The sequence below is a fragment of the Pseudophryne corroboree genome, chromosome 6, assembly GCF_028390025.1.
Source record: "Pseudophryne corroboree isolate aPseCor3 chromosome 6, aPseCor3.hap2, whole genome shotgun sequence".
In the NCBI taxonomy this organism is placed as follows: Eukaryota; Metazoa; Chordata; class Amphibia; order Anura; family Myobatrachidae; genus Pseudophryne; species Pseudophryne corroboree.
The window spans coordinates 469,186,860-469,211,333 of record NC_086449.1 but is presented as its reverse complement, the minus strand read 5'-3'; the positions used below and the strand labels follow the sequence as shown (position 1 = coordinate 469,211,333).

Below are 24,474 nucleotides of genomic sequence, written 5' to 3'. Positions count from 1 at the left end.
TGGTATCAGTTTGGATGGTCGACCATGTTATGGTCAACAGTCATTAGGTCGATCACTATTGGTCGACATTGACATGGACACATGAAAAAAGTCGACACATGAAAGGTTGACACATGAAAAGGTCAACATGAGTTTTTCAAAAAAAATTTCTTATGTGGAACTTTTCCATACTTTACGATCCACGTGGACTACGATTGGGAACAGTAACCTGTGCCGAGCGCAGTGGCAGCGGAGCGAGGCACCTTTCCCGAAGCATGGCGAGCGAAGCGAGCCATGCGAGGGGACACTGTGCACTAATTGGGGTTCCCCATCACTTTACACAGAAAACAATACAAAAAAAAGGTAAAAAAACCCCCCTCATGTCGACCTTTTCATGTGTCGACCATTTGTCCCTGTCGACAAATAGTGGTCGACCTAATGACTGTCGACCATAACATGGTCGACCATTCATACCGGAACCGTTAGTCCTGTGGATGCCATTTTCATGTCTCCAGTCTAATTCCTGTATTTTGTGATTCTTTTGGACTCCAGTATCAGCTACAGGTCTGCAACTCTTAAAGAACTTCTTCACCAGTTCAGGTTATCCCTCTGTTATTATTTCTGGACATTAGTTTGCTCTTCATTCACATCAGGACTCTTGTTTATCAGTATGTGTCATCCCTGCACTTACAAGCTTGTTTGCATTCTGCTGTAATTCTGGACTTTAGTTTGATTTATAATTCATACCAGTTACCTGCCTTATTCATTTACGTTATCAGCATCTGCATTTCAAGTATCCTTGCTCCTGTGACCATCTGTTTATCAAGCATTATTTCAAATCACTGGTTTATGCGCACACCCGTTTCTTGTGAGTACCTGTAAATAAGATTTTAAACCTACCAGTAAATCTTTTTCTCCTAGTCCGTAGAGGATGCTGGGGACTCCGTAAGGACCATGGGGTATAGACAGGCTCCGCAGGAGACATGGGCACTCTAAGACTTTAGATGGGTGTGAACTGGTTCCTCCCTCTATGCCCCTCCTCCAGACCTCAGTTATAGAACTGTGCCCAGAGGAGACGGACAGTACGAGGAAAGGATTTTTGTTAATCTAAGGGCGAGATACATACCAGCCCACACCATACAGACCGTACAACATGGTATATACTAAACCAGTTAACAGTATGAACAAAACAGCATCAGCCAGAGACTGATCTCAACTGTAACATAACCCTTATGTAAGCAACAACTATATACAAGCCTTGCAGAATTTGTCCGCACTGGGACGGGCGCCCAGCATCCTCTACGGACTAGGAGAAAAAGATTTACCGGTAGGTTTAAAATTTTATTTTCTCTTACGTCCTAGAGGATGCTGGGGACTCCGTAAGGACCATGGGGTTTATACCAAAGCTCCAGACAGGGCGGGAGAGTGCGGATGACTCTGCAGCACCAATTGAGCAAACATGAGGTCCTCATCAGCCAGGGTATCAAACTTGTAGAATTTTGCAAAAGTGTTTGAACCCGACCAAGTAGCTGCTCGGCAAAGCTGTAATGCCGAGACGCCTCGGGCAGCCGCCCAAGAAGAGCCCACCTTCCTAGTGGAATGGGCCTTTACCGAATTTGGTAACAGCAATCCAGCCGTAGAATGAGCCTGCTGAATCGTGTTACAGATCCAGCGAGCAATAGTCTGCTTAGAAGCAGGAGCGCCAACCTTGTTGGCTGCATACAGGACAAACAGTGCCTCTGTTTTCCTAACCCGAGCCGTCCTGGCTACATAAATTTTTAAGGCCCTGACTACATCAAGGGAGTTGGAATCCTCCACGTCACCCATAGCCACATGCACCACAATAGGTTGGTTCATATGAAACGACGAAACCACTTTAGGCAGAAATTGAGGGCGAGTCCTCAACTCTGCTCGATCCACATGGAAAATTAGATAGGGGCTCTTGTGAGACAAAGCCGCCAATTCGGACACCCGCCTCGCAGATGCCAAGGCCAACAACATGACCACTTTCCAAGTGAGAAATTTTAATTCAACTGTTTGAAGAGGTTCAAACCACTGGGGGCACAAAAGGAGGTTGGATGTGCAGCACTCCCTTTACAAAAGTCTGGACTTCTGGGAGAGAAGCCAATTCCTTCTGAAAGAATATAGATAAGGCCGAAATCTGCACCTTAATGGAGCCTAACTTTAGGCCCATATCCACTCCTGTCTGTAGAAAATGGAGAAAACGACCCAGCTGAAAATCTTCCGTAGGAGCATTCTTGGCTTCACACCAAGATACATATTTCCTCCAGTTACGGTGATAGTGCTTCGCCGTTACCTCCTTCCTAGCTTTGATTAGAGTAGGGATGACTTCCCCCGGAATACCTTTCCTAGCTAGGATTTGGTGTTCAACCGCCATGCCGTCAAACGTAACCGCGGCAAGTCTTGGAACACACAGGGCCCCTGTTGCAACAGGTCCTCCCTGGGAGGAAGAGGCCACGGATCTTCTGTGATCATTTCCTGAAGATTTGAATACCAGGCCCTTCGAGGCCAATCTGGGACAATGAGTATTGTCTGCACTTTTGTTCGTCTTATGATTCTCAATATTTTTGAGATAAGTGGAAGCGGAGGGAACACATAGACCGACTGAAACACCCACGGTGTCACCAGGGCGTCCACCGCCACTGCCTGAGGGTCCCTCGACCTGGAACAATACGTCCGAAGCTTTCTGTTGAGGCGTGACGCCATCATGTCTATTTGAGGAAGTCCCCAACAACTTGTTACCTCTGCAAAGACCTCTTGATGAAGTCCACACTCTACTGGATGGAGATCGTGCCTGCTGAGGAAGTCTGCCTCCCAGTTGTCTACTCCCGGAATGAAGACCGCTGACAGAGCGCTTACATGATTTTCCGCCCAGCGAAGAATCCTGGTGGCTTCTGCCATTGCTGCTCTGCTCCTTGTCCCGCCCTGGCGGTTTACGCGCGCCACGGCTGTGACGTTGTCTGACTGGATCAGAACGGGTAGGTTGCGAAGTAGATTCTCCGCCTGTTGCAGGCCGTTGTATATGGCCCTTAATTCCAGCACATTGATGTGTAGACAAGCCTCCTGGCTTGACCATATTCCCTGAAAATTTTTTCCTTGGGTGACTGCTCCCCATCCTCGGCGGCTCGCGTCCGTGGTCACACTAACCCAATCTTGAATGCCGAACCTGCGACCCTCTAGAAGGTGAGCACTCTGGAGCCACCACAGGAGAGAGACCCTAGCCCTGGGGGACAGGCTTATCCTCCGATGCATCTGTAGATGGGACCCTGACCACTTGTCCAGAAGGTCCCACTGAAAAGTTCTCGCATGGAACCTGCCGAACGGAATGGCCTCGTAAGCCGCCACCATCTTTCCCAATTCTCGAGTGCATTGATGAACTGACACTCTTTTTGGTTTCAGCAGGTCCTTGACCATGTTCTGGAGTTCCTGGGCTTTTTCCATGGGGAGAAAAACCCTCTTTTTTTCCGTGTTCAGAATCATGCCCAAAAATGACAGCCGAGTTGTCGGAACCAACTGCGACTTTGGTAGATTTAGTATCCAGCCGTGTTGTTGTAATACTCTCAGGGAGAGAGACACACTTTTTAGTCATTGATCTCTTGATCTTGCCTTTATCAGGAGATCGTCTAAGTATGGGATAATTGTGACCCCCTGCTTGCGTAGGAGCACCATCATTTCCGCCATTACCTTGGTGAAAATTCTCGGGGCCGTGGAAAGCCCAAACGGCAACATCTGAAACTGGTAATGACAATCCTGTACAGCGAATCTCAGGTACGCCTGATGAGGAGGATATATGGGGACATGAAGGTATGCATCCTTTATGTCTAGTGACACCATAAAATCCCCCCCTTCCAGGCTGGAGATCACTGCCCGGAGAGATTCCATCTTGAATTTGAACCTCTTCAAAATAAGATTTTACTCACCGGTAAATCTATTTCTCGTAGTCCGTAGTGGATGCTGGGAACTCCGTAAGGACCATGGGGAATAGCGGCTCCGCAGGAGACTGGGCACAACTAAAGAAAGCTTTAGGACTACCTGGTGTGCACTGGCTCCTCCCTCTATGACCCTCCTCCAGACCTCAGTTAGGATACTGTGCCCGGAAGAGCTGACACAACAAGGAAAGGATTTGGAATCCCGGGTAAGACTCATACCAGCCACACCAATCACACCGTATAACTCGTGATATTATACCCAGTTAACAGTATGAAATATAACTGAGCCTCACTAACAGATGGCTCATAACAATAACCCTTTGGTTAGGCAATAACTATATACAAGTATTGCAGACAATCCGCACTTGGGATGGGCGCCCAGCATCCACTACGGACTACGAGAAATAGATTTACCGGTGAGTAAAATCTTATTTTCTCTAACGTCCTAGTGGATGCTGGGAACTCCGTAAGGACCATGGGGATTATACCAAAGCTCCCAAACGGGCGGGAGAGTGCGGATGACTCTGCAGCACCGAATGAGCAAACTCAAGGTCCTCCTCAGCCAGGGTATCAAACTTGTAGACTCTTGCAAAAATGTTTGAACCCGACCAAGTAACAGCTCGGCAAAGTTGTAAAGCCGAGACCCCTCGGGCAGCCGCCAAAGAAGAGCCCACTTTCCTCGTGGAATGGGCTTTTACAGATTTAGGGTGTGGCAGTCCAGCCGCAGAATGTGCAAGTTGAATCGTGCTACAGATCCAGCGAGCAATAGTCTGCTTAGAAGCAGGAGCACCCAGCTTGTTGGGTGCATACAGGATAAATAGCGAGTCAGTTTTCCTGACTCCAGCCGTCCTGGAACCATATATTTTCAGGGCCCTGACTACGTCCAGTAACTTGGAGTCCTCCAAGTCCCACGTAGCCGCAGGCACCACAATAGGTTGGTTCACATGAAAAGCTGATACCACCTTAGGAAGGAATTGGGAACGAGTCCTCAATTCCGCCCTATCCATATGAAAATCAGATAAGGGCTTTTGCATGACAAAGCCGCCAATGCTGATACACGCCTGGCCGACGCCAAGGCCAACAGCATGACCACTTTCCACGTGAGGTATTTTAGCTCTACGGATTTAAGTGGCTCAACCCAATGCGACTTCAGGAAATCCAACACCACGTTGAGATCCCACGGTGCCACTAGAGGCACAAACGGGGGCTGAATATGCAGCACTCCCTTAACAAAAGTCTGAACTTCAGGCAATGAAGCCAGTTCTTTTTGGAACAAAATGTACAGAGCCGAAATCTGGACCTTAATGGAACCCAATTTCAGGCCCATAGTCACTCCTGACTGTAGGAAGCGCAGAAATCGACCCAGTTGAAATTCCTCCGTTGGGGCCTTCCTGGCCTCACACCAAGCAACATATTTTCGCCATATGCGGTGATAATATTTTGCGATCACATCTTTCCTAGCCTTAATCAGCGTAGGAATGACTTCCTCCGGAATGCCTTTTTCCTTTAGGATCCGGTGTTCAACCGCCATGCCGTCAAACACAGCCGTGGTAAGTCTTGGAACAGGCAGGGCCCCTGCTGCAGCAGGTCCTGTCTGAGCGGCAGAGGCCATGGGTCCTCTGAGATCATTTCTTGAAGTTCTGGGTACCAAGCTCTTCTTGGCCAATCCGGAACCACGAGTATAGTTCTTACTCCTCTCCTTCTTATTATTCTCAGTACCTTGGATATGAGAGGCAGAGGAGGGAACACATACACCGACTGGTACACCCACGGTGTTACCAGAGCGCCCACTGCTATCGCCTGAGGGTCCCTTGACCTGGCGCAACATCTTTTTAGCTTTTTGTTGAGGCGGGACGCCATCATGTCCACCTGTGGCCTTTCCCAATGGTGTACAATCATTTTGAAGACTTCTGGATGAAGTCTCCACTCTCCCGGGTGGAGGTCGTGCCTGCTGAGAAAGTCTGCTTCCCAGTTGTCCACTCCGGGAATGAACACTGCTGACAGTGCTAACACATGATTTTCCGCCCATCGGAAAATCCTTGTGGCTTCTGCCATCGCCATCCTGCTTCTTGTGCCGCCCTGCTGGTTTACATGGGCGACCGCCGTGATGTTGTCTGACTGGATCAGCACCGGCTGGTGTTGAAGCAGGGTCTAGCCTGACTTAGGGCATTGTGAATGGCCCTTAGTCCCAGAATATTTATGTGTAGGGAAGTCTCCTGACTTGACCATAGTCCTTGGAAGTTTCTTCCCTGTATGACTGCCCCCCAGCCTCGAAGGCTGGCATCCGTGGTCACCAGGACCCAGTCCTGTATGCCGAATTTGCGGCCATCTAGAAGATGAGCACTCTGCAGCCACCACAACAGCAACACCCTGGCCCTTGGAGACAGGGTTATCAGCCGATGCATCTGAAGATGCGACCCGGACCACTTGTCCAACAGATCCCACTGGAAGATCCTTGCATGGAACCTGCCGAATGGAATTTCTTCGTAAGAAGTTACCATCTTTCCCAGGACTTGCGTGCATTGATGCACCGACACCTGTATTTGTATTAGGAGGTCTCTGACTAGAGATGACAACTCCTTGGCCCTCTCCTCCGGGAGAAACCCTTTTTCCTGTTCTGTGTCCAGAACCATACCCAGGAACAGTAGACGCGTCGTAGGAACCAGCTGCGACTTTGGACTATTCAGAATCCAGCCGTGCTGTTGTAGCACTTCCCGAGATAGTGCTACTCCGACGAACAACTGCTCCCTGGACCTCGCCTTTATAAGGAGATCGTCCAAGTACGGGACAATTATAACTCCCTTTTTTCGAAGGAGTATCATCATTTCGGCCATTACCTTGGTAAATACCCTCGGTGCCGGGGACAGACCAACGGCAACGTCTGGAATTGGTAATGACAGTCCTGTGCCACAATTTTGAGGTACTCCTGGTGAGGAGGGTAAATGGGGACATGCAGGTAAGCATCCTTGATGTCCAGTGATACCATGTAATCCCCTTCGTCCAGGCTTGCAATAACCGCCCTGAGTGATTCCATTTTGAACTTGAACCTTCGTATATAAGTGTTCAAGGATTTCAATTTTAGAATGGGTCTCACCGAACCGTCTGGTTTCGGTACCACAAACATTGTGGAATAGTAACCCCGGCCTTGTTGAAGGAGGGGTACCTTGATTATCACCTGCTGGAAGTACAGCTTGTGAATTGCCGCCAGTACTACCTCCCCTCGAGGGCAGCAGGCAAGGCTGATTTGAGGTAACGGCGAGGGGGAGTCGCCTCGAACTCCAGCTTGTATCCCTGTGATACTACTTGCAGAACACAGGGATCCACCTGTGAGCGAGCCCACTGGTCGCTGAAGTTCCCGAGACGCGCCCCCACCGCACCTGGCTCCACCTGTGGAGCCCCAGCGTCATGCGGTGGACTCAGAGGAAGCGGGGGAAGATTTTTGATCCTGGGAACTGGCTGTCTGGTGCAGCTTTTTCCCTCTTTCCTTGTCTCTGTGCAGAAAGGAAGCGCCTTTGACCCGCTTGCTTTTCTGAAGCCGAAAGGACTGTATCTTATAATACGGTGCTTTCTTAGGCTGTGAGGAAACTTGAGGTAAAGTTTTTTCTCCCAGCTGTTGTTGTGGATACGAGGTCCCAGAGACCATCCCCAAACAATTCCTCACCCTTATAAGGCAGAATCTTCATGTGCCTTCTAAAGTCAGCATCGCCTGTCCACTGCCGGGTCCCTAATACCCTCCTGGCAGAATGGACATTGCATTAATTCTGGATGCCAGCCGGCAAATATCCCTCTGTGCATCCCTCATATATAAGACGACGTCTTTAATATGCTCTATGGTTAGCAAAATAGTATCCCTGTCCTGACAGGGTAATAGACCACGCTGCAGCAGCACTATCCATGCTGAGGCAATTGCAGGTCTCAGTATAGTACCTGAGTGTGTATATACAGACTTCAGGATAGCCTCCTGCTTTTTATCAGCAGGCTCCTTCAAAGTGGCCGTATCCTAAGACGGCAGTGCCACCTTTTTTGACAAACGTGTGAGCGCCTTATCCACCCTAGGGGATATCTCCCAACGTGACCTATCCTCTGGCGGGAAAGGGTACGCCATCAGTAACTTTTTAGAAATTACCAGTTTCTTATCGGGGGAACCCACGCTTCTTCACACACTTCATTCACGCATCTGATGGGGGAACAAAACACTGGCTGCTTTTTCTCCCCAAACATAAAACCCCTTTTTTTTTTTGGTACCTGGGTTAATGTCAGAAATGTGTAACACATTTTTCATTGCCGAGATCATGCAACGGATGTTCCTAGTGGATTGTGTATATGTCTCAACCTCGTCGACACTGGAGTCAGACTCCGTGTCGACATCTGTGTCTGCCATCTGAGGTAGCGGGCGTTTTTGAGCCCCTGATGGCCTTTGAGACGCCTGGGCAGGCGCGGGCTGAGAAGCCGGCTGTCCCACAGCTGTTACGTCATCCAGCCTTTTATGTAAGGAGTTGACACTGTCGGTTAATACCTTCCACCTATCCATCCACTCTGGTGTCGGCCCCACAGGGGGCGACATCACATTTATCGGCATCTGCTCCGCCTCCACATAAGCCTCCTCATCAACCATGTCGACACAGCCGTACCGACACACCGCACACACACATGGAATGCTCTGACTAAGGACAGGACCCCACAAAGTCCTTTGGGGAGACAGAGAGAGAGTATGCCAGCACACACCAGAGCGCTATATAATGCAGGGATTCACACTACCCACAGTGATTTTTCCCTTATAGCTGCTATAATACACAGATTTGCGCCTACATTTAGTGCCCCCCCTCTCTTTTTAACCCTTTGAGCCTGAAAACTACAGGGGAGAGCCTGGGGAGCTGTCTTCCAGCTGCACTGTGAAGAGAAAATGGCGCCAGTGTGCTGAGGGAGATAGCCCTGCCCCTTTTTCGGCTGACTTCTCCCGCTTTTTTATGGATCTCTGGCAGGGGTATTTTTCACATATATAGCTTCTAGGACTATATATTGTGATTTTTTTGCCAGCCAAGGTGTTAATATTGCTGTTCAGGGCGCCCCCCCCCCCAGCGCCCTGCTCCCATCAGTGACCGGAGTGTGAGGTATGCATGAGGAGCAATGGCGCACAGCTGCAGTGCTGTGCGCTACCTTGTTGAAGACCGAAGTCTTCTGCCGCCGATTTTCAGGACCATCTTCTTGCTTCTGGCTCTGTAAGGGGGACGGCGGCGCGGCTCCGGGACCGGACGATCGAGGTCGGGCCCTGTGTTCGATCCCTCTGGAGCTAATGGTGTCCAGTAGCCTAAGAAGACCAAGCTAGCTGCAAGCAGGTAGGTTCGCTTCTTCTCCCCTTAGTCCCTCGTAGCAGTGAGTCTGTTGCCAGCAGATCTCACTGAAAATAAAAAAACCTAAAATATACTTTCTTTTCTAGGAGCTCAGGAGAGCCCCTAGTGTGCATCCAGCTCAGCCGGGCACAAGATTCTAACTGAGGTCTGGAGGAGGGTCATAGAGGGAGGAGCCAGTGCACACCAGGTAGTCCTAAAGCTTTCTTTAGTTGTGCCCAGTCTCCTGCGGAGCCACTATTCCCCATGGTCCACTAGGACGTCAGAGAAATATAGGTTTAGGGATTTTAGATTCAGAATTGGTCTGACCGAGCCATCCGGCTTCGGGACCACAAATAGGGTTGCATAAAACCCTTTCCCCTGTTGCACTAGGGGAACCCTGATAATCACTTGCTGTTGACACAGCTTTTGTATGGCAGCTGAAACTATTTCCCTCTCTGGGGAGAAGCTGGCAAGGCCGATTTGAAAAATCGGTGTGGAGGCACATCTTCGAACTCCAGCTTGTAGCCTTGGGATACAATTTCGACCACCCAATGATCCAAATCCGACTGAACCCAGACTTGGCTGAAGAGTCGAAGACGTGCCCCCACTGGTGCGGACTCCCGCAGCGGAGCCCCAGCGTCATGCGGTGGATTTTGTAGAGGTCGGGGAGGATTTTTGTTCCTGGGAACTAGCCGTAGCTGGTGTTCTTTTCCCTCTAACCTCTACCTCTGGCGAGGAAGGAAGAGCCACGCCCCTTTCTGAACTTATGAGACCGAAAGGACTGCTTCTGGTATTGAGGTGTTTTCTTCTGCTGTGGGGGAACGTAAGGCAAAAAAGAAGACTTACCCGCGGTAGCTGTGGAAACCAGGTCCGCGAGGCCCTCCCCAAATAAAACTTCACCTTTGTAAGGCAAAGCCTCCATATGTCTCTTTGAGTCAGCATCACCTGTCCATTGACGGGTCCACAGGGACCTTCTAGCAGAAACTGCCATGGCATTGGCTCTTGAACCCAAAAGCCCAATATCTCTCGCAGCCTCTCTCATATATAACGCTGCGTCCTTGATGTGACCTAAGGTCAACAAAATACTATCTTTATCTAGGGTGTCAATGTCAGATGACAAGTTATCTGCCCAAGCTGCAACTGCGCTACCCACCCATGCCGACTCTACTGCAGGTCTGAGCAGGGCTCCCGTAGTCGCATAAATTGATTTTAAGGTAGTTTCCTGCCTGCGATCCGCAGGATCCTTTAGGGCCGCCGTGTCCGGGGACGGTAGTGCCACCTTTTTGGACAAACGCGTCAAGGCCTTGTCCACCGTGGGCGAGGATTCCCACCGTACCCTGTCCTTTGAGGGGAAAGGATACGCCATAATAATTCTCTTGGGAACCTGCAGTCTCTTGTCTGGAGTTTCCAAAGCCTTTTCAAATAAAGCATTCAAGTCATTAGATGGGGGAAACGTTACCTCAGGTTTCTTTTCCTTAAACATGCAGACCCTCGTGTCAGGGACAGAGGGGTCCTCTGTGATATGCAAAATATCTTTTATTTCAATAATCATATATTGAATACTCTTGGCCACTCTTGGGTGCAACCTTGCATCATCATAGTCGACACTGGAGTCGGTATCCGTGTCTGCTATCTGGGAAAAGGGACGTTTATGGGACCCTGAAGGGTCTTGTCCAACCAATCAGGTGTCGGCTGTGCCGACGGAGACACCACCACCATCTGCTCTGCTTCCTCCCTAGACGAGCCTTCCGCTTCAGACATGTCGACACACACGTACTGACACCCCCACACACACTGGGATATATGAATATGGGGACAGACCCACAATAAGGCTCTTTGGAGAGACAGAGAGAGAGAGTATGCCAGCACACACCCAGCACCACTAGATACTGAAACAAAGTCCCAGCCTGTACAGCGATTTATATATATAGAATTAGCACCAAATAAATGTGCCCTTCCCCCTCGTTTTTGCCCCCTGTTACTTGTTCAGCAGGGGAGAGTCCGGGAGCAGCTTCTCTGCAGCATGCTGTGGAGAAAATGGCGCTGTTTAGTGCTGGAAGATCAAGCTCTGCCCCATCGACGGCGGGCTTCGGTCCGGCTATTTTTATTATACTGGCAGGGGATTTATTATATACTGCCTCTGCAGTATCCATATAAGTGTGCCAGTCTTATGTGAGGTAAAAATTGCTGCCCAGGGCGCCCCCCCTGCGCCCTGCACCCTTGCTGTGCCTGTGTGCGTTGTGGGAGCAATGGCGCGCTGCGCGGTACCTCATGAAGATCCAAAGTCTTCTGCCGCCTTTGAAGTCTTCTTGCTTCCTATACTTACCCGGCTTTAATCTTCCGGCTCTGTGAGGAGGACGGCAGCGCGGCTATAGGACGAACAGCAAGGACGACACCTGTGTTCCGACCCTCTGGAGCTAATGGTGTCCAGTAGCCTAAGAAGCAGAGCCCATCAGTCCAGGAAAGTGGGTCTGCTTCTCTCCCCTCAGTCCCACGAAGCAGGGAGCCTGTTGCCAACAGTGCTCCCTGAAAATAAAAAACCTAACAAAAGTCTTTTCAGAGAAACTCAGTAGAGCTCCCCTGTAGTGCATCCAGTCTCCTCTGGGCACAGGATCTAACTGAGGTCTGGAGGAGGGGCATAGAGGGAGGAGCCAGTTCAGACCCATCTAAAGTCTTAGAGTGCCCATGTCTCCTGCGGAGCCCGTCTATACCCCATGGTCCTTACGGAGTCCCCAGCATCCTCTAGGACGTAAGAGAAATAAACTTAATTTTGTGTTCACCAACATCGCCAGTCAATTGTAGTTTCTCTGTTACCCAGGGGAGTTCATAATAATTAAAAATAGGATTTTAATTACCTACCGCTAAATCCTTTTCTCGTAGTCCGTAGAGGATGCTGGGGTCCACATTAGTACCATGGGGTATAGACGGGTCCACTAGGAGCCATTGGCACTTTAAGAGTTTGAGAGTGTGGGCTGGCTCCTCCCTCTATGCCCCCCCTACCAGACTCAGCATAGGAACTGTGCCCGAGGAGACGGACAACTTCAAGAGAAGGATTTTACACAGATAGTGGCGAGATTCACACCCGCTCACACATACAAGGCAAACCAAGCTAACCAGTTTAAAAACTCAGCAACGGCTGAACAAGGGGGGTAATTCCAAATTGATCGCAGCAGGATATTTTTTAGCAGTTGGGCAAAACCATGTGCACTGCAGGGGGGGCAGATATAACATTTGCAGAGAGAGTTAGATTTGGGTGGGTTATTTTGTTTCTGTGCAGGGTAAATACTGGCTGCTTTATTTTTACACTGCAATTTAGATTGCAGATTGAACTCACCACACCCAAATCTAACTCTCTCTGCAAATGTTATATCTGCCCCCCCTGCAGTGCACAAGGTTTTGCCCAACTGCTAAAAAATTTCCTGCTGCGATCAATTTGGAATTACCCCCAAGGTCACTTAACCAAGTAACAAAACAGTACTTAACCAAGAATTAAGCAGTACTGAACTAAGCAACCACTGCAGGATCACGAAGCGCTGGGCGGGCACCCAGCATCCTCTACGGACTACGAGAAAAGGATTTACCGGTAGGTAATTATAATCCTATTTTCTCTTATATCCTAGAGGATGCTGGGGTCCACATTAGTACCATGGGGATGTACCAAAGCTCCCAGAATGGGAGGGAGAGCGCGGAGGCTTCTGCAGAACTGATTGACCAAACGTCAAGTCCTCAGAAACCAAAGTATCGAACTTGTAAAACTTAGCAAACGTGTTCGACCCAGAGCAAGTAGCCGCTCAGCAAAGCTGTAAAGCCGAGACACCCCGGGCAGCCGCCCAGGAAGAACCCACCTTACGAGTAGAGTGGGCCTTAACAAATGTAGGACATGGCAATCCTGCTGTAGAATACGCATGCTGGATAGTGAACCTGATCCAGGGAGAGATAGTCTGCTTAGAAGCAGGACACCCAAGTTTCTTGGGATCACACAGGACAAAGAGTCCGATTTTCTGTGACGAGCAGTCCTCTTCACATAGATCTTCAAAGCCCTCACAACATCCAAGGACTTTGATGAAATTGAGGAGTCAGTAGCGACTGGCACCACAATAGGTTGGTTGATATGACATGCTGACACAACCTTCGGAAGGAACTGCTGACGTGTCTTCATGGAAGATCAAGTAGGGGCTCTTACAAGACAAAGCCCCCAACTCCGACAAACGTCTAGCAGAAGCTAAGGCCAACAGAGTGACAGCCTTCCACGTGAGAAACTTGACCTCAACCTCCGTTAGAGGTTCAAACCAATCTGATTGGAGGAACTGTAACACCATGTTAAGATCCCAGGGTGCCGTAGGTGGCACAAAGGGAGGCTGGATGTGCAGAACCCCTTTCAAAAAAGTCTGAACCTCAGGGAGGGAAGCCAACTGTTTCTGAAAGAAAATGGACAGGGCCAAAATCTGGACCTTTACGGATCCCAACCGCAGGCCCATATAAACACCTGCTTGCAGGAAGAGGAGAAATCGTGCCAGTTGAAACTCCACCGTAGGAAACTTCTTGGACTCACACCAAGATACAACTTTTTCCAAATGCAATGGTAATGTTTAGACGTTACTCCTTTCCTAGCCTGTATCAGGGTAGGAATAACCTTGTTCGGAATGCCCTTCCGAGCTAAGATCTGGCGTTCAACCTCCATGCCGTCAAACGTAGCCGCGGTAAATCTTGATAAGCGAACAGCCCTTGCTGCAGCAGGTCCTCCCGAAGAGGAAGAGGCCTCGGCTCTTCCAGCAGTAGATCCAGAAGGTCCGCGTACCAAGCCCTTCTTGGCCAGTCCGGAGCAATGAGGATTGCATGAACTCTTGTTCTCCTTAAGAGCTTTAGAACTTTTGGAATTAGTGGAAGTGGAGGAAACACGTACACCGACTGGAACATCCACGGAGTTACCAGGGCATTCACCGCCACTGCCTGCGGGACTCTTGACCTCGAGCAATACCTCTGAAGTTTTTTGTTGAGGCGGGAGGCCATCATGTGTATTTGTGGAATCTCCCAAAGATTTGTCACCTCCGTGAACACCTCTGGATGGAGGCCCCACTCTCCTGGATGGAGATCGTGTCTGCTGGGGAAGTCCGCTTCCCAGTTGTCCACTCTGGGAATGAAGATTGCTGACAGCGACACAGCGTGCTTTTCCGCCCAGAGGATGATTTTTGTTACCTCTGACATTGCAGCTATGCTCTTCGTTCCGCTTTGTCGGTTTATGTAGGCCACTGTCGTTACATTGTCCGACTGAACTTGAATGGCCTGATCGTTCAGAAGATGTGCCGCTTGCAGAAGACCGTTGTACATGACTCTTAGTTCCAGCATATAACACAGGTTATGCACGTTCATGTGCAATAACCCGTGTAACATACCCTCCAACATGACCCGCCCCACTAGGTACAAAATGCTCTGTTTCTGGACTTCCCTCTTAATTTATTATTGCCATCACCTGTGTTGAACTAGTTAAATGATAAGAAAGCTGTTTCTTCACAGGTATGGCAATAATAAATTAAGAGGGAAGTCCAGAAACAGAGCATTTTGTACCTAGTGGGGCGGGTCATGTTGGAGGGTCTGGTGTTATATGCTGGCGGTGTAAAAGGGATATAATTCAGTTCATCCTACATAACATATAAATGCTGACTTTATTTAGATTTTTTTGGGGTGGGGGGCACAAGTCAATCTGTTTTGTAAAGTTGGGGGGGACACAAGTAAACCTATTAATAATTCAATTACCAAATACTTAAATGAATATCAATGTACAACTATATTGTGAAATATAAAAAAATTCAGTCATCTTCCATGGAGGGGGTGAGGGCAGGGCCAAAATTTATTAGGTGGCCATAATTCTTATGGGCAGCCATGGTTGATTCTATTTCGGAGTGGGAGAAGGGACCTTCTGACGTATCTAGGGGAGGAGACACGTCACCAGGGGGAGGAGCTACGGGCGAACAGGGTACCCGAAAAGTACCCTCGTGGGCTCGCTTCGCTCGCCACGCTTCGGGCACGGTGGCTCGCTCCGCTCCGCTCGCCACCTGATTACTAAAGGTAATAGTTGGTGGCGTGGATAGTAGAGGAACTATCCCGCTGGCGTAGCTCCTCCCCCTTATGGAAAAGGTCCCTTAGCCCACTTGATTCTAGCATCTACCGGGCAGCCATGTCTTAACACGCTTCTAGCTTGCAGAAACACACACCCTGACATGTGCTGCGTATTAAAGCTGATATACATTGAATACACAGTCAAAAACCATTAAATAATAAATATAAAAGTATAACTAGTGATGACATCAGTAGAATAATGACAGTTGATTCATTAAATCCAAACCTCAGTTTCTCTTTTTGCTTGCATAATAGCCTTAATAGACGAGAGCACTACAAGAAGGAGACAGAATTCAGCACAGGAGAAACACAGTGACAGCAGGAAAATAGCCCCAGCCAGACATTAGAGACACAGCTTTACCAGTGATAATTAGTATTGTGACCACAGCAAGACAAGGCACCAATGGATGGGCTGTGTAGACTAGGGACCTGAAAATACATTTCCCAGCAATCTGTGCGGGAGTGCACGGACGTCACCAGCAGATGCAACCAATCAGCGCCATCGCCTGCCGCCCTCACCTCCCCGCCAGTGTTTTGTTGCTGAGAGCCAGGCGCCATATTGTCTCTGTGTAATATACGGCAGTCGCTGTGTCTGTGGTGACTTAAGACGGAAAGATGCTGTACCTGGAAGATTACCTAGAGAGTGAGTGCACTGCCCGGGCACCATAGCCGCGCAGGGCGCCGTATGTACGGTAGGGAGCGGGTCCCGGTCGCGGACTGGCATGGCGCCGCCTAATAACCGCCCTCTGTCTCTCCCTCCCCTCCTGTCTCTCCGCAGTGATCGAGCAGCTTCCCATGGATCTGCGCGACAGGTTTACGGAAATGCGGGAGATGGACTTACAGGTGCAGAGTACGTGAGCAGCTCCTGGCACTGGCCGCACTACTAGCAGCGGCGACGCCGCCGTATCATCTTTGTGTGACGGGACCAGGTGCTCAGTACAGGCCGGGCCGCTGTGGGAGGATAAAGCGCATATCGGGAGAGCGCGTCCCTGCCATTGCTGCAATACCAGCCCCCGTCACTAGGGGGCAGTGGTCATCTCTATATCTATCCACTCTCCATGTGACCGTTATCCCGACTCATCCTGCCATGCAACTCAATGTGTTACCCATAGCAACCACTTTACTTTTTTTTTTTGTTTAAAGCTGCACTGGAAAAATGTCAGTTATGGTTGTCACACACAATCCCGTGCCTCTACCCTCCAGCTGCGGGCAAAGTTCTGGTGTCCCTGAGTTAGCGCAGCTAGAGCCACCCTCTATGGCAGCTTAAACTCACGCAAAACTGCTTGCAGCCCCATAGGGCTGTGATCAAAGATGTGCGAATTTGGTGAAGATGCTGTGCCCTTGCCAGCGTTTTGCGGCAATTCACACCTTTGTCTGCAATTGGATTCCCCCCACTAGAATTACATGTTTGTGATCATTAACATTTATGGGATTTCATGTGTAAACACATCCATGATATTCAATAAAAATACAGAAAGTGGAAAATATATTCTAGAGCTGCTGCTGAATGAGCGTGGCATCCTCCTCAACGGGTGTGAATCAAAGGATTGACTGTATCTAGGTCGACATGGAGAAAGGCCGACATGAGGAGTTGTTGTTGTTTTTTTGTGTCGTTTTCTCCGTAAAGTGACCGTGAACCCCAATTAGTGCACTGTGTCCCCTCGCATTCAGGCAAGGTGCCTTGCTGTGCTCGCCACAGGTTACTATTCTAATCCTTGTCCACGTGATTCATAAAGTATGAAAAAGTAAAAAAAAAAGTGAAAAACTCATGTTGACCTTGTATATGTCGACCTAAGTGCAGTCAACCTAAGGGCCAGATCTCCTAAACATAAAGGCCACATGTCTTAAAGACATCGTGGGGAGCACTGCTAAGCAGTTTAGTGAGAGGAATGACGGGGACAGTGGGGAGACATGTAATATTTCGGTATACAATAAGTGAATGTTTTAGTCCTAGAACGCCAAATTAAACCACTTTCACACCGCTGATTTGACCTGGTTTATTTCCGAGGTAACCTGGGTCGTGGCTGGGTGTGACTGTGTCCATGGAAAATAATCCGGGTTACAAGGTAGTGTGAATGGTAACCCGGGGCATCTGATCACAGTCAGATTCTAACCCTATGAAGAGCCGCCACTTGGAGATGAGGTCACCTGCAAGCATTGGAAATGGAGAAACCTGTTAATGTAGTGTGAATGGGTTTCAAACTGCTTATGACCCGGCTTGAAACCTGTGTTCAGTGACCCGGGCTGGACCCGAGCTTTTGATCTGAAAGGGGTATTACAGAGATGTCTAGAGAACCTGAAGTTCCAAGCATTGCAGATAGTTGCTCATACACTATAGTAGTTTCTTCTAACTGCCCCAAGCAGTAACTTTTTGTTTGAGGTGTCTCTGTTACCAATAAGTAAAATCACTTCCTTATGTCCAAAGAAACAATTCTCTGAAATAATGAATGAAAACACACAGGTGTTTTTATGGTCATAAACAGATGAAAATAGCTCCTATGATATTCTGCAGCATTGTGCTGCAGTATTTTGAGTCCTTTCCTTACATAGTATTCCGGTCTTTAGGTCGACCACACTTGGGCCGAAAGTCATTACGTTGACCAATATTGGTCGACATGGCAAACATCTACACCTTTGTTTAGAGGTGTAAAAAAAAATAATCCCTGATAAGGGATGCCGGTAGGGGTTAATTGAATAGCATTGGGGGAACAATTAGCCCGCAGTAAATAAAAACATAATTTAATCCCCCCCTCCCCCCGCAAAAGTCTCTTAACAAATGCTGAAATGCATGGAGTAGAAAATCATAGTATGAAACTAAAGGTGCCCACACACTTACGCGACTTCTCCAAGGGAGAAGTCGCATAATATTTCTCTTGACTCGCCCGGCAGCTTCCCTGGCGGCAGGATCGCATACAATGTATCGTATGCGATCTCAGCCTGCGGGATCCAAGGTAAAGTGCAGTACTTCCGATCTTGGGGCTCCGATCCGATGCACACGGAACCATGCATCGCATCAGAGGTAAAGCATATGCAATTTGCCCATTTTCATCCGATTTATCGTTGAAATCGGGCAAAATCGCACTGGGCACTTTTATAGTTTCTTATTTGGAAATGACTTTTTGCTAATAACAACATATGTGCACTTTACTAATTTCAGGTGTATTGTTTAACTTCATAAGTCATTATTTTTAGTGTGGTGATGTCCAATTGTAAGTTTTATCTGCTTTTTTAATTTAACTTGATTATTCCTGTATTCTAAGAATTACCTAATCATAGCTAGTATCCAACTCAACAATCGCAGTCTTATTCCATCTTGGATAAATCATAGCATAACATCCGTACGCTTGCAAAGTTTATTTAACTAAAGAGCTATCCAGATTTATATGTTTAGCAACTATACATAATCTAATTTCATATCCTTCTGTAATTGTGATCTATTAAAATACAGTGCAGCAAAAACTTGGTAGTATTACAGTACCGACTTGCCAATCACCTCCACGTAATCTTGTATCTTAATGTTTAAATGAAACAGAGAAGCCATTTATTGTTCTGCATTTAACCAACATACTTTCATGATAAATAATTATTGTAGCTACACCAAGATTGACACCTCATTCCTGTTCTTTTTAATGAAGCTTCAATTGTTTTTTTTTTCATTATTATTCAGATGCTATGGACCAACTGGAACAGAGAGTTGGGGAGTTTTTTGCCAATGCCAAGAAAAACAAACCTGAATGGAGAGAAGAGCAAATGAGTTCTATAAAAAAAGTAAGATATCTGCTGTAAGGTATCTGAATAAAAAATAAAAAGTAGTGTGCAACAACTGCCAATGAAAGTAGTTTTTAGGGTTTTGTTTTTTTAATTTTTTTTTATCCATTTTCATTTGTCTTTATCTTGAACTTACCAATTGCAGGATTACTTTAAAGCGTTGGAAGATGCAGATGAAAAAGTACAACTAGCAAATCAAATTTATGATTTGGTAAGTGTAATGTTAATTAAAATAATTTTTCAAATAAAATCTTCTGCATCTTTTATCAAGTTTTTCCTCCCAATTAACATAAATAACTTGTGCTTATTAGGAAGTGGTTATTTTCATTCAGGGCTTTATAAATGGCAAGTCATGATGACCGATGAGGCCCTCGCTATCTGTGACTACATCCATAGACATTGTATTACATCAATTTTTTTTGAAGTGTTTGGGACACAACTGTAGTAATCCTTCGACTTTACTACTGTACAACTAACTTTGTGAAATTCAAATATGAACTTTTTCTGTCAGCCACTAGTGGACACTGGCACAACTTCAAGACTGTGGGGTGGTGATGGTGGCTTACAGGGAGCTGGCACTTGAAATAATCTAAGAAGTGAAACAGGCTCCTTCCCCTCTATCCCCCATCATCCCTCAGTTTTGAATTTGTGCCGAGGGAGCCGGTCACTGCTGACTGAGCTCCTGCTCAGTTATATTACTTTACTTTATTTACATTTTTTTTTTCTTCTTTCTTGGGACTTAGTTCCCTTAGCCTCAGAAACCCTTCGTCACTTATCCAGAGAAGTAGGGTCCGGGTCACACACCAGGAGCAAGCTGCACAGGAGAACAGCACTTAAACAGTGAAGCACTGTTCCTCCCAACACAGCCGCATCCTGAGGCTCCGGTTTGGTGAGTGAGCCTCCGTGTAGGCACAGCGGCTGGCCTCCATCCCTTCCTCTGCTCAGTCACACTGGCCGCGATAGCGGCGGGACTCCCACTGCACTGCCGCGCCAACAGACATAGCGTGGCAGAGTTTATCAGCATTAAACAAACTTAATCTGGAACTGGAGAGATAGTCCAGCCCTCCAGTGCAGTAAGGCTAAAGTCTAAATTTATAGAGAGGGAGGAGGACATGAGCTTATTGTTTAATTGAGGCACCCACTCAAAACCTGATGGACCTGGTGAGATGGGTGCCTCTGCATAGGGGATGGGGGCAGAGTTGGTGGGTTTTCAACCTGTCGGTCAAACACCTTCCTCAGCTAGGCAGCTCATTAATGGCAACAATTGTTTTTCTCCTCAGGAATCTGCACTGTAGAGCAGAGACAGGTGCACATTGCTAGTGGCTGAGGGGATTTAAGGCCCATACACACTTGCCGATAAAATGAGTGACGTCACTCATTTTCCCCCTTCCTGAGTGACGTTGCTCATTTTATCGGCAAGTGTGTATGCCGCCAGCGACGACTGATGCGCGGCCCCGTGGGTCTGCAACGATCGTCGCTGTCGGCAGTGCATGCATTCAGGATCTGGACTGTCATCCAGGATCTGCATGCACGGCTGGCGGAGGCGTGACGTCACTGAGCGATATGAGCGGTCATATTACTCAGTGTGTACAGTCGGCCGCCGACCGGCCGGCCCGGGAGGGGAAACATTAGACGATGTCGCTCACAGAGCGACATCGTCTAATGTGTACGGACTAGGGGAATAGGGGAGTCAGTCAAACACCTCCCTCTATCCTTCTGACTCTCCTCTCTCTCTCTCTCTCTCTCTCTCTCTATATATATATTATTGAGAGTGCTGGTGGAAAATTGTATGCATCTCTAAAATGGCAGGCAAGGGACCAGCGAATAGGGCGTCACAAAAATTGTTCGTCTGTGCGAAGTGTAACAAGAAAACTCACATGGAGGATTCCTCCCTGTGTGAGGCATGTGCTTAGGAGTTTACATTAGTTAACCTGTCCCAAGACGATAATTTTTCCCCCTTGGCGGTAGCGCTAACAGGAACCATCTCTCAATTACATACTGAGGTGGCTGCTTTACGGAAGACTCGTCAGACAGTTAGGTAGATTCCTCAAAGTGATGCACCTTCTATTGCTACAGAACCACCTTGGGTGTCAGGATTAGCCAGGTCGGTAGAGGGTCTCACAAAACGCTTGGACTCGTCCAGTAAACAGCCGCAGACAGAGTCCAAGGCTAAGAAACGTCCAGTACCCTTAATTCTTCAGTCCGATAAATCCGGAGAAGAACTTTTCTGAGAAGGACGATCGTGAGTTGAGCGAAATTACAGATGCAGATGACGAAGTTCTACTAGAATCTTCTCATGGGGTTGCACCTCTTATTTTAGCTATAAGACAAATTTTGAACATTTCCGAGACTACAACACCGGAGTCGCCAGATACTGCATTATTTGGTAGAAAACACCGTTCTTTCGGTCACGTATCCTTTTTTAAAGAAGCTGGATGATCAGCTGACAGAGGCTTGGAAAAACCCGGATAAGCGATTTCAGATGCCCAAAAGATTCCTTAGTGTTTATCAGTTTCGATCGGCTATGACGGATAAATGGGAGAAGTCCCCTCGAGTAGACTCCCCTCTTTCCAGGTTGTCAAAGAAAACGGCATTCCCTTTTCCGGGAGTAACTTTTGAGGGGCTCCGTTAGAAGATGTAGTTATCCTAGCCGAACACATTAAAGAATCTGCTATATACTTAGGAGAATCGGCTAGAGATATCGGACAATTTAACTGGAGGATCTCAGCAGCAACTATTGCAGCTATAATAGCCCTTTGGCTGAGGTCATGGCAAGTAGACACGGAGTCAAAAAGAGCGGCAGAGGCACTTCCGTTTACAGGTGACATTCTTTTTGGAAAATAATTGGACACGTTAATTCTACAAGATACGGGTGGTAAATCTACCTTTTTACTGACCCTTCCACCACTGTCTAAACGCTCTTATACTGGAACCTCCTTTTGATCCCTTCGTTCCACTCAACCTTTTAGAGGACGCAGAAGAGCTACACCCTTGCGATGTAGAGGTCGTGGCAAGCAACCAGTCACTGCCCGTCGTCAAGACTTAAAGCCTACAGAAAAGGCCGTAGCATGACAGTCTCCCTTCCCACAGGGGCTCAGGTACGGCTGGAGCGCGACTTCAAAATTTTCAGGATACCTGGTTCAAAATATCCGACAATGCGTGGATTCGCAACATCGTCTCCCAAGGGTACAAGTTAGATTTCAAAGTTTTACCGCCAAAGAAATATTTTACGATAAGTCTTCCCATCATTCTGGACAAACGTTTAGCCCTTCAAGGTGCAATACGGACCTTAATAGAATCAGCTGTGCTAATGCCTGTACCAATAATACCATACCTAGACGACCACCTCCTCAAGACTCCATCTGATCTCATTCTCCAGGAGCATGCTCTATTAACATACAATGTGTTGGTAGAACATGGATGGATAATCAATTTTCGGATAATCCAACCTTCAGCCATCTCAGCGTCTCCAGTTTCTCGGTGTGATCCTGGACAGCAATGTACAGAGAGTTTTTTTTCTGCCACAAGACAAAGCTCTGAGTATACAGAAACTGGTGCGGGCTGTTCTCAAGCCACGATGGGTATCAGTCCATTTATGCATTCGTCTGCTTGAGAAGATGGTAGCTGCTTTCGAAACTCTGGAGTTCGGACATTTGGTCACATCTACATGTTCAACAGTTAGTTCGTCTGACTCCGGAGACACGAGTTTCGCTTCTTTGGTGGCTCCAGCTGCACAATCTCACTACGGGCAGGTGGTTCAGTGTGTGGGACTGGACGCTCTTCACGATGGATGCCAGCCTCGGGATGGGGTGCGGTTGTGTTGGACTCCCATCTTCAGGGCCATTGGTCTCCATAAGAATCGCTGTTGACAATAAATTTGTTGAAACTGAGAGCAAGCTACAATGTGCTGGTACAAGCCGCCCACATTCTTCGATCCAAGGTGGTGAAAGTTCAATCGGACAACGCGACTGCTGTAGCGTACGTAAACAAACAAGGCGGAACTCACAGTCGCCAGGCAATGCGAGAGGTGTCGCGTATTCTTCCAATCGGCAGAATGCAACGCAATAATTCTTTTGGCGGTATTCATTCCAGGAGTGGACAATTGGGAAGCAGACTACCTCAGCCGACAGGATCTACATCAGGGAGAATAGGCACTTCACCCAGAGGTGTTCAACGATCTGATACAATGCTGGGAGTGTCCAGACGTGGATCTCATGGCATCCAGTCTCAATCATCAGCTTCCAATATACATCTCCAGATCCCGGGATCCTCAAGCGGAAGCTGTGGATGCTCTGGCCGTGCCTTGGCCGTACGACCTCGTGCATCCAGATTTACCACGGCTACGTTTAACGGGATGGCTATTGAGGCAGACATCCTGAAAAGAAAAGGAATTACCGAATGTGTGATCCCCACACTGTTGCAGGCACGAAAACCGGTTACGGCAGCCCTTTACCATCGTATCTGGCGATCCTATATAGCTTGGTGTGATCAAAGAGGATTTCCATCGGATTCTTTTAGTCTTTCACGGTTCTTTAGTGTTTCTTCAAACAGGGCTGGATTCCGGACTTCGTTCAGGTATCTGCTTTATCGATTATTAGCACTTCTAGGCGGATGTGCAAACCTTTCTACATGGGTTTCTATGGGTACAACCTCTGTTTGTTCCACCTACAGCTCCTTGGGATTTAAATCTGGTGCTGGAATTTCTACAGTCAACCTGTTTTGAACCTTTGGAAGAAGCTGACCTTCGATATCTCACTTGGAAGACTGCTTTTCTACTAGCCATAGCTTCAGCCTGGTTTCTGAATAAAGTGCTTTGTCTTGCAGACCCCTCTTTTTTATTTTTCATCCTTATCGGGCGGAATTGAGAACACGTGCTTCTTTCCTTCCCAAGGTCGTGTCTGCTTTTCACATCAATCAGCCTATTGTGGTTCCATCTTTGCAGGACGATTCTGGGACACCTTCTCTGGATGTAGTGAGAACCTTGAAGATTTAAGTAGAGCGGACCGCGCCTTTCATGAAGTCTGATGCTTTATGATGCCCCTCGTTGTGGGTGGCCTGTTACTAAGCAGACCCTGGCCCGCTGGATTAAATTGACTGTTCGTCAGGCCGATCTCCACCAGTCTAGGCGACCACTAGTATCCATTGCGGCCCACTCTACGCGTTCAGTTGGGTCTTCGTGGGCCGCTAGTAGGGGTGCTACCACGTCTCAACTCTGTCGTGCAGCCACTTGGCCCAGTATTCATACATTTGCTAAATTCTACATGTTTGATACTTTTGCGGCTTCATCTTCACAGTTTGGCCGTCTTTTGTTTTGCAAGGTCCTCAGCGAT

At 47.9% G+C, this 24,474-nt stretch overlaps 2 protein-coding genes across 2 annotated transcripts in view; one reads left to right on the top strand and one right to left on the bottom strand.

The window, feature by feature from the left end:
* The window catches only part of TSPAN12 (tetraspanin 12), a 363,516-nt gene extending 347,805 nt beyond the window's left edge, over positions 1–15,711 (bottom strand). The window contains exon 1 of the mRNA XM_063927212.1: positions 15,603–15,711. The gene's annotated coding sequence lies outside the window, so the exon portion shown is untranslated. The remainder of the gene's footprint in view (positions 1–15,602) is intronic.
* Positions 15,712–15,879: 168 nt separating this feature from the next.
* Positions 15,880–24,474, top strand: part of ING3 (inhibitor of growth family member 3) — an 85,904-nt gene continuing 77,309 nt past the window's right edge. Inside the window, exons 1-4 of the mRNA XM_063927208.1 lie at positions 15,880–16,019; positions 16,155–16,226; positions 19,044–19,144; positions 19,290–19,355. Coding sequence (XP_063783278.1) covers positions 15,992–16,019; positions 16,155–16,226; positions 19,044–19,144; positions 19,290–19,355 — 267 coding nt within the window. The 5' untranslated portion in view covers positions 15,880–15,991. The remainder of the gene's footprint in view (positions 16,020–16,154; positions 16,227–19,043; positions 19,145–19,289; positions 19,356–24,474) is intronic.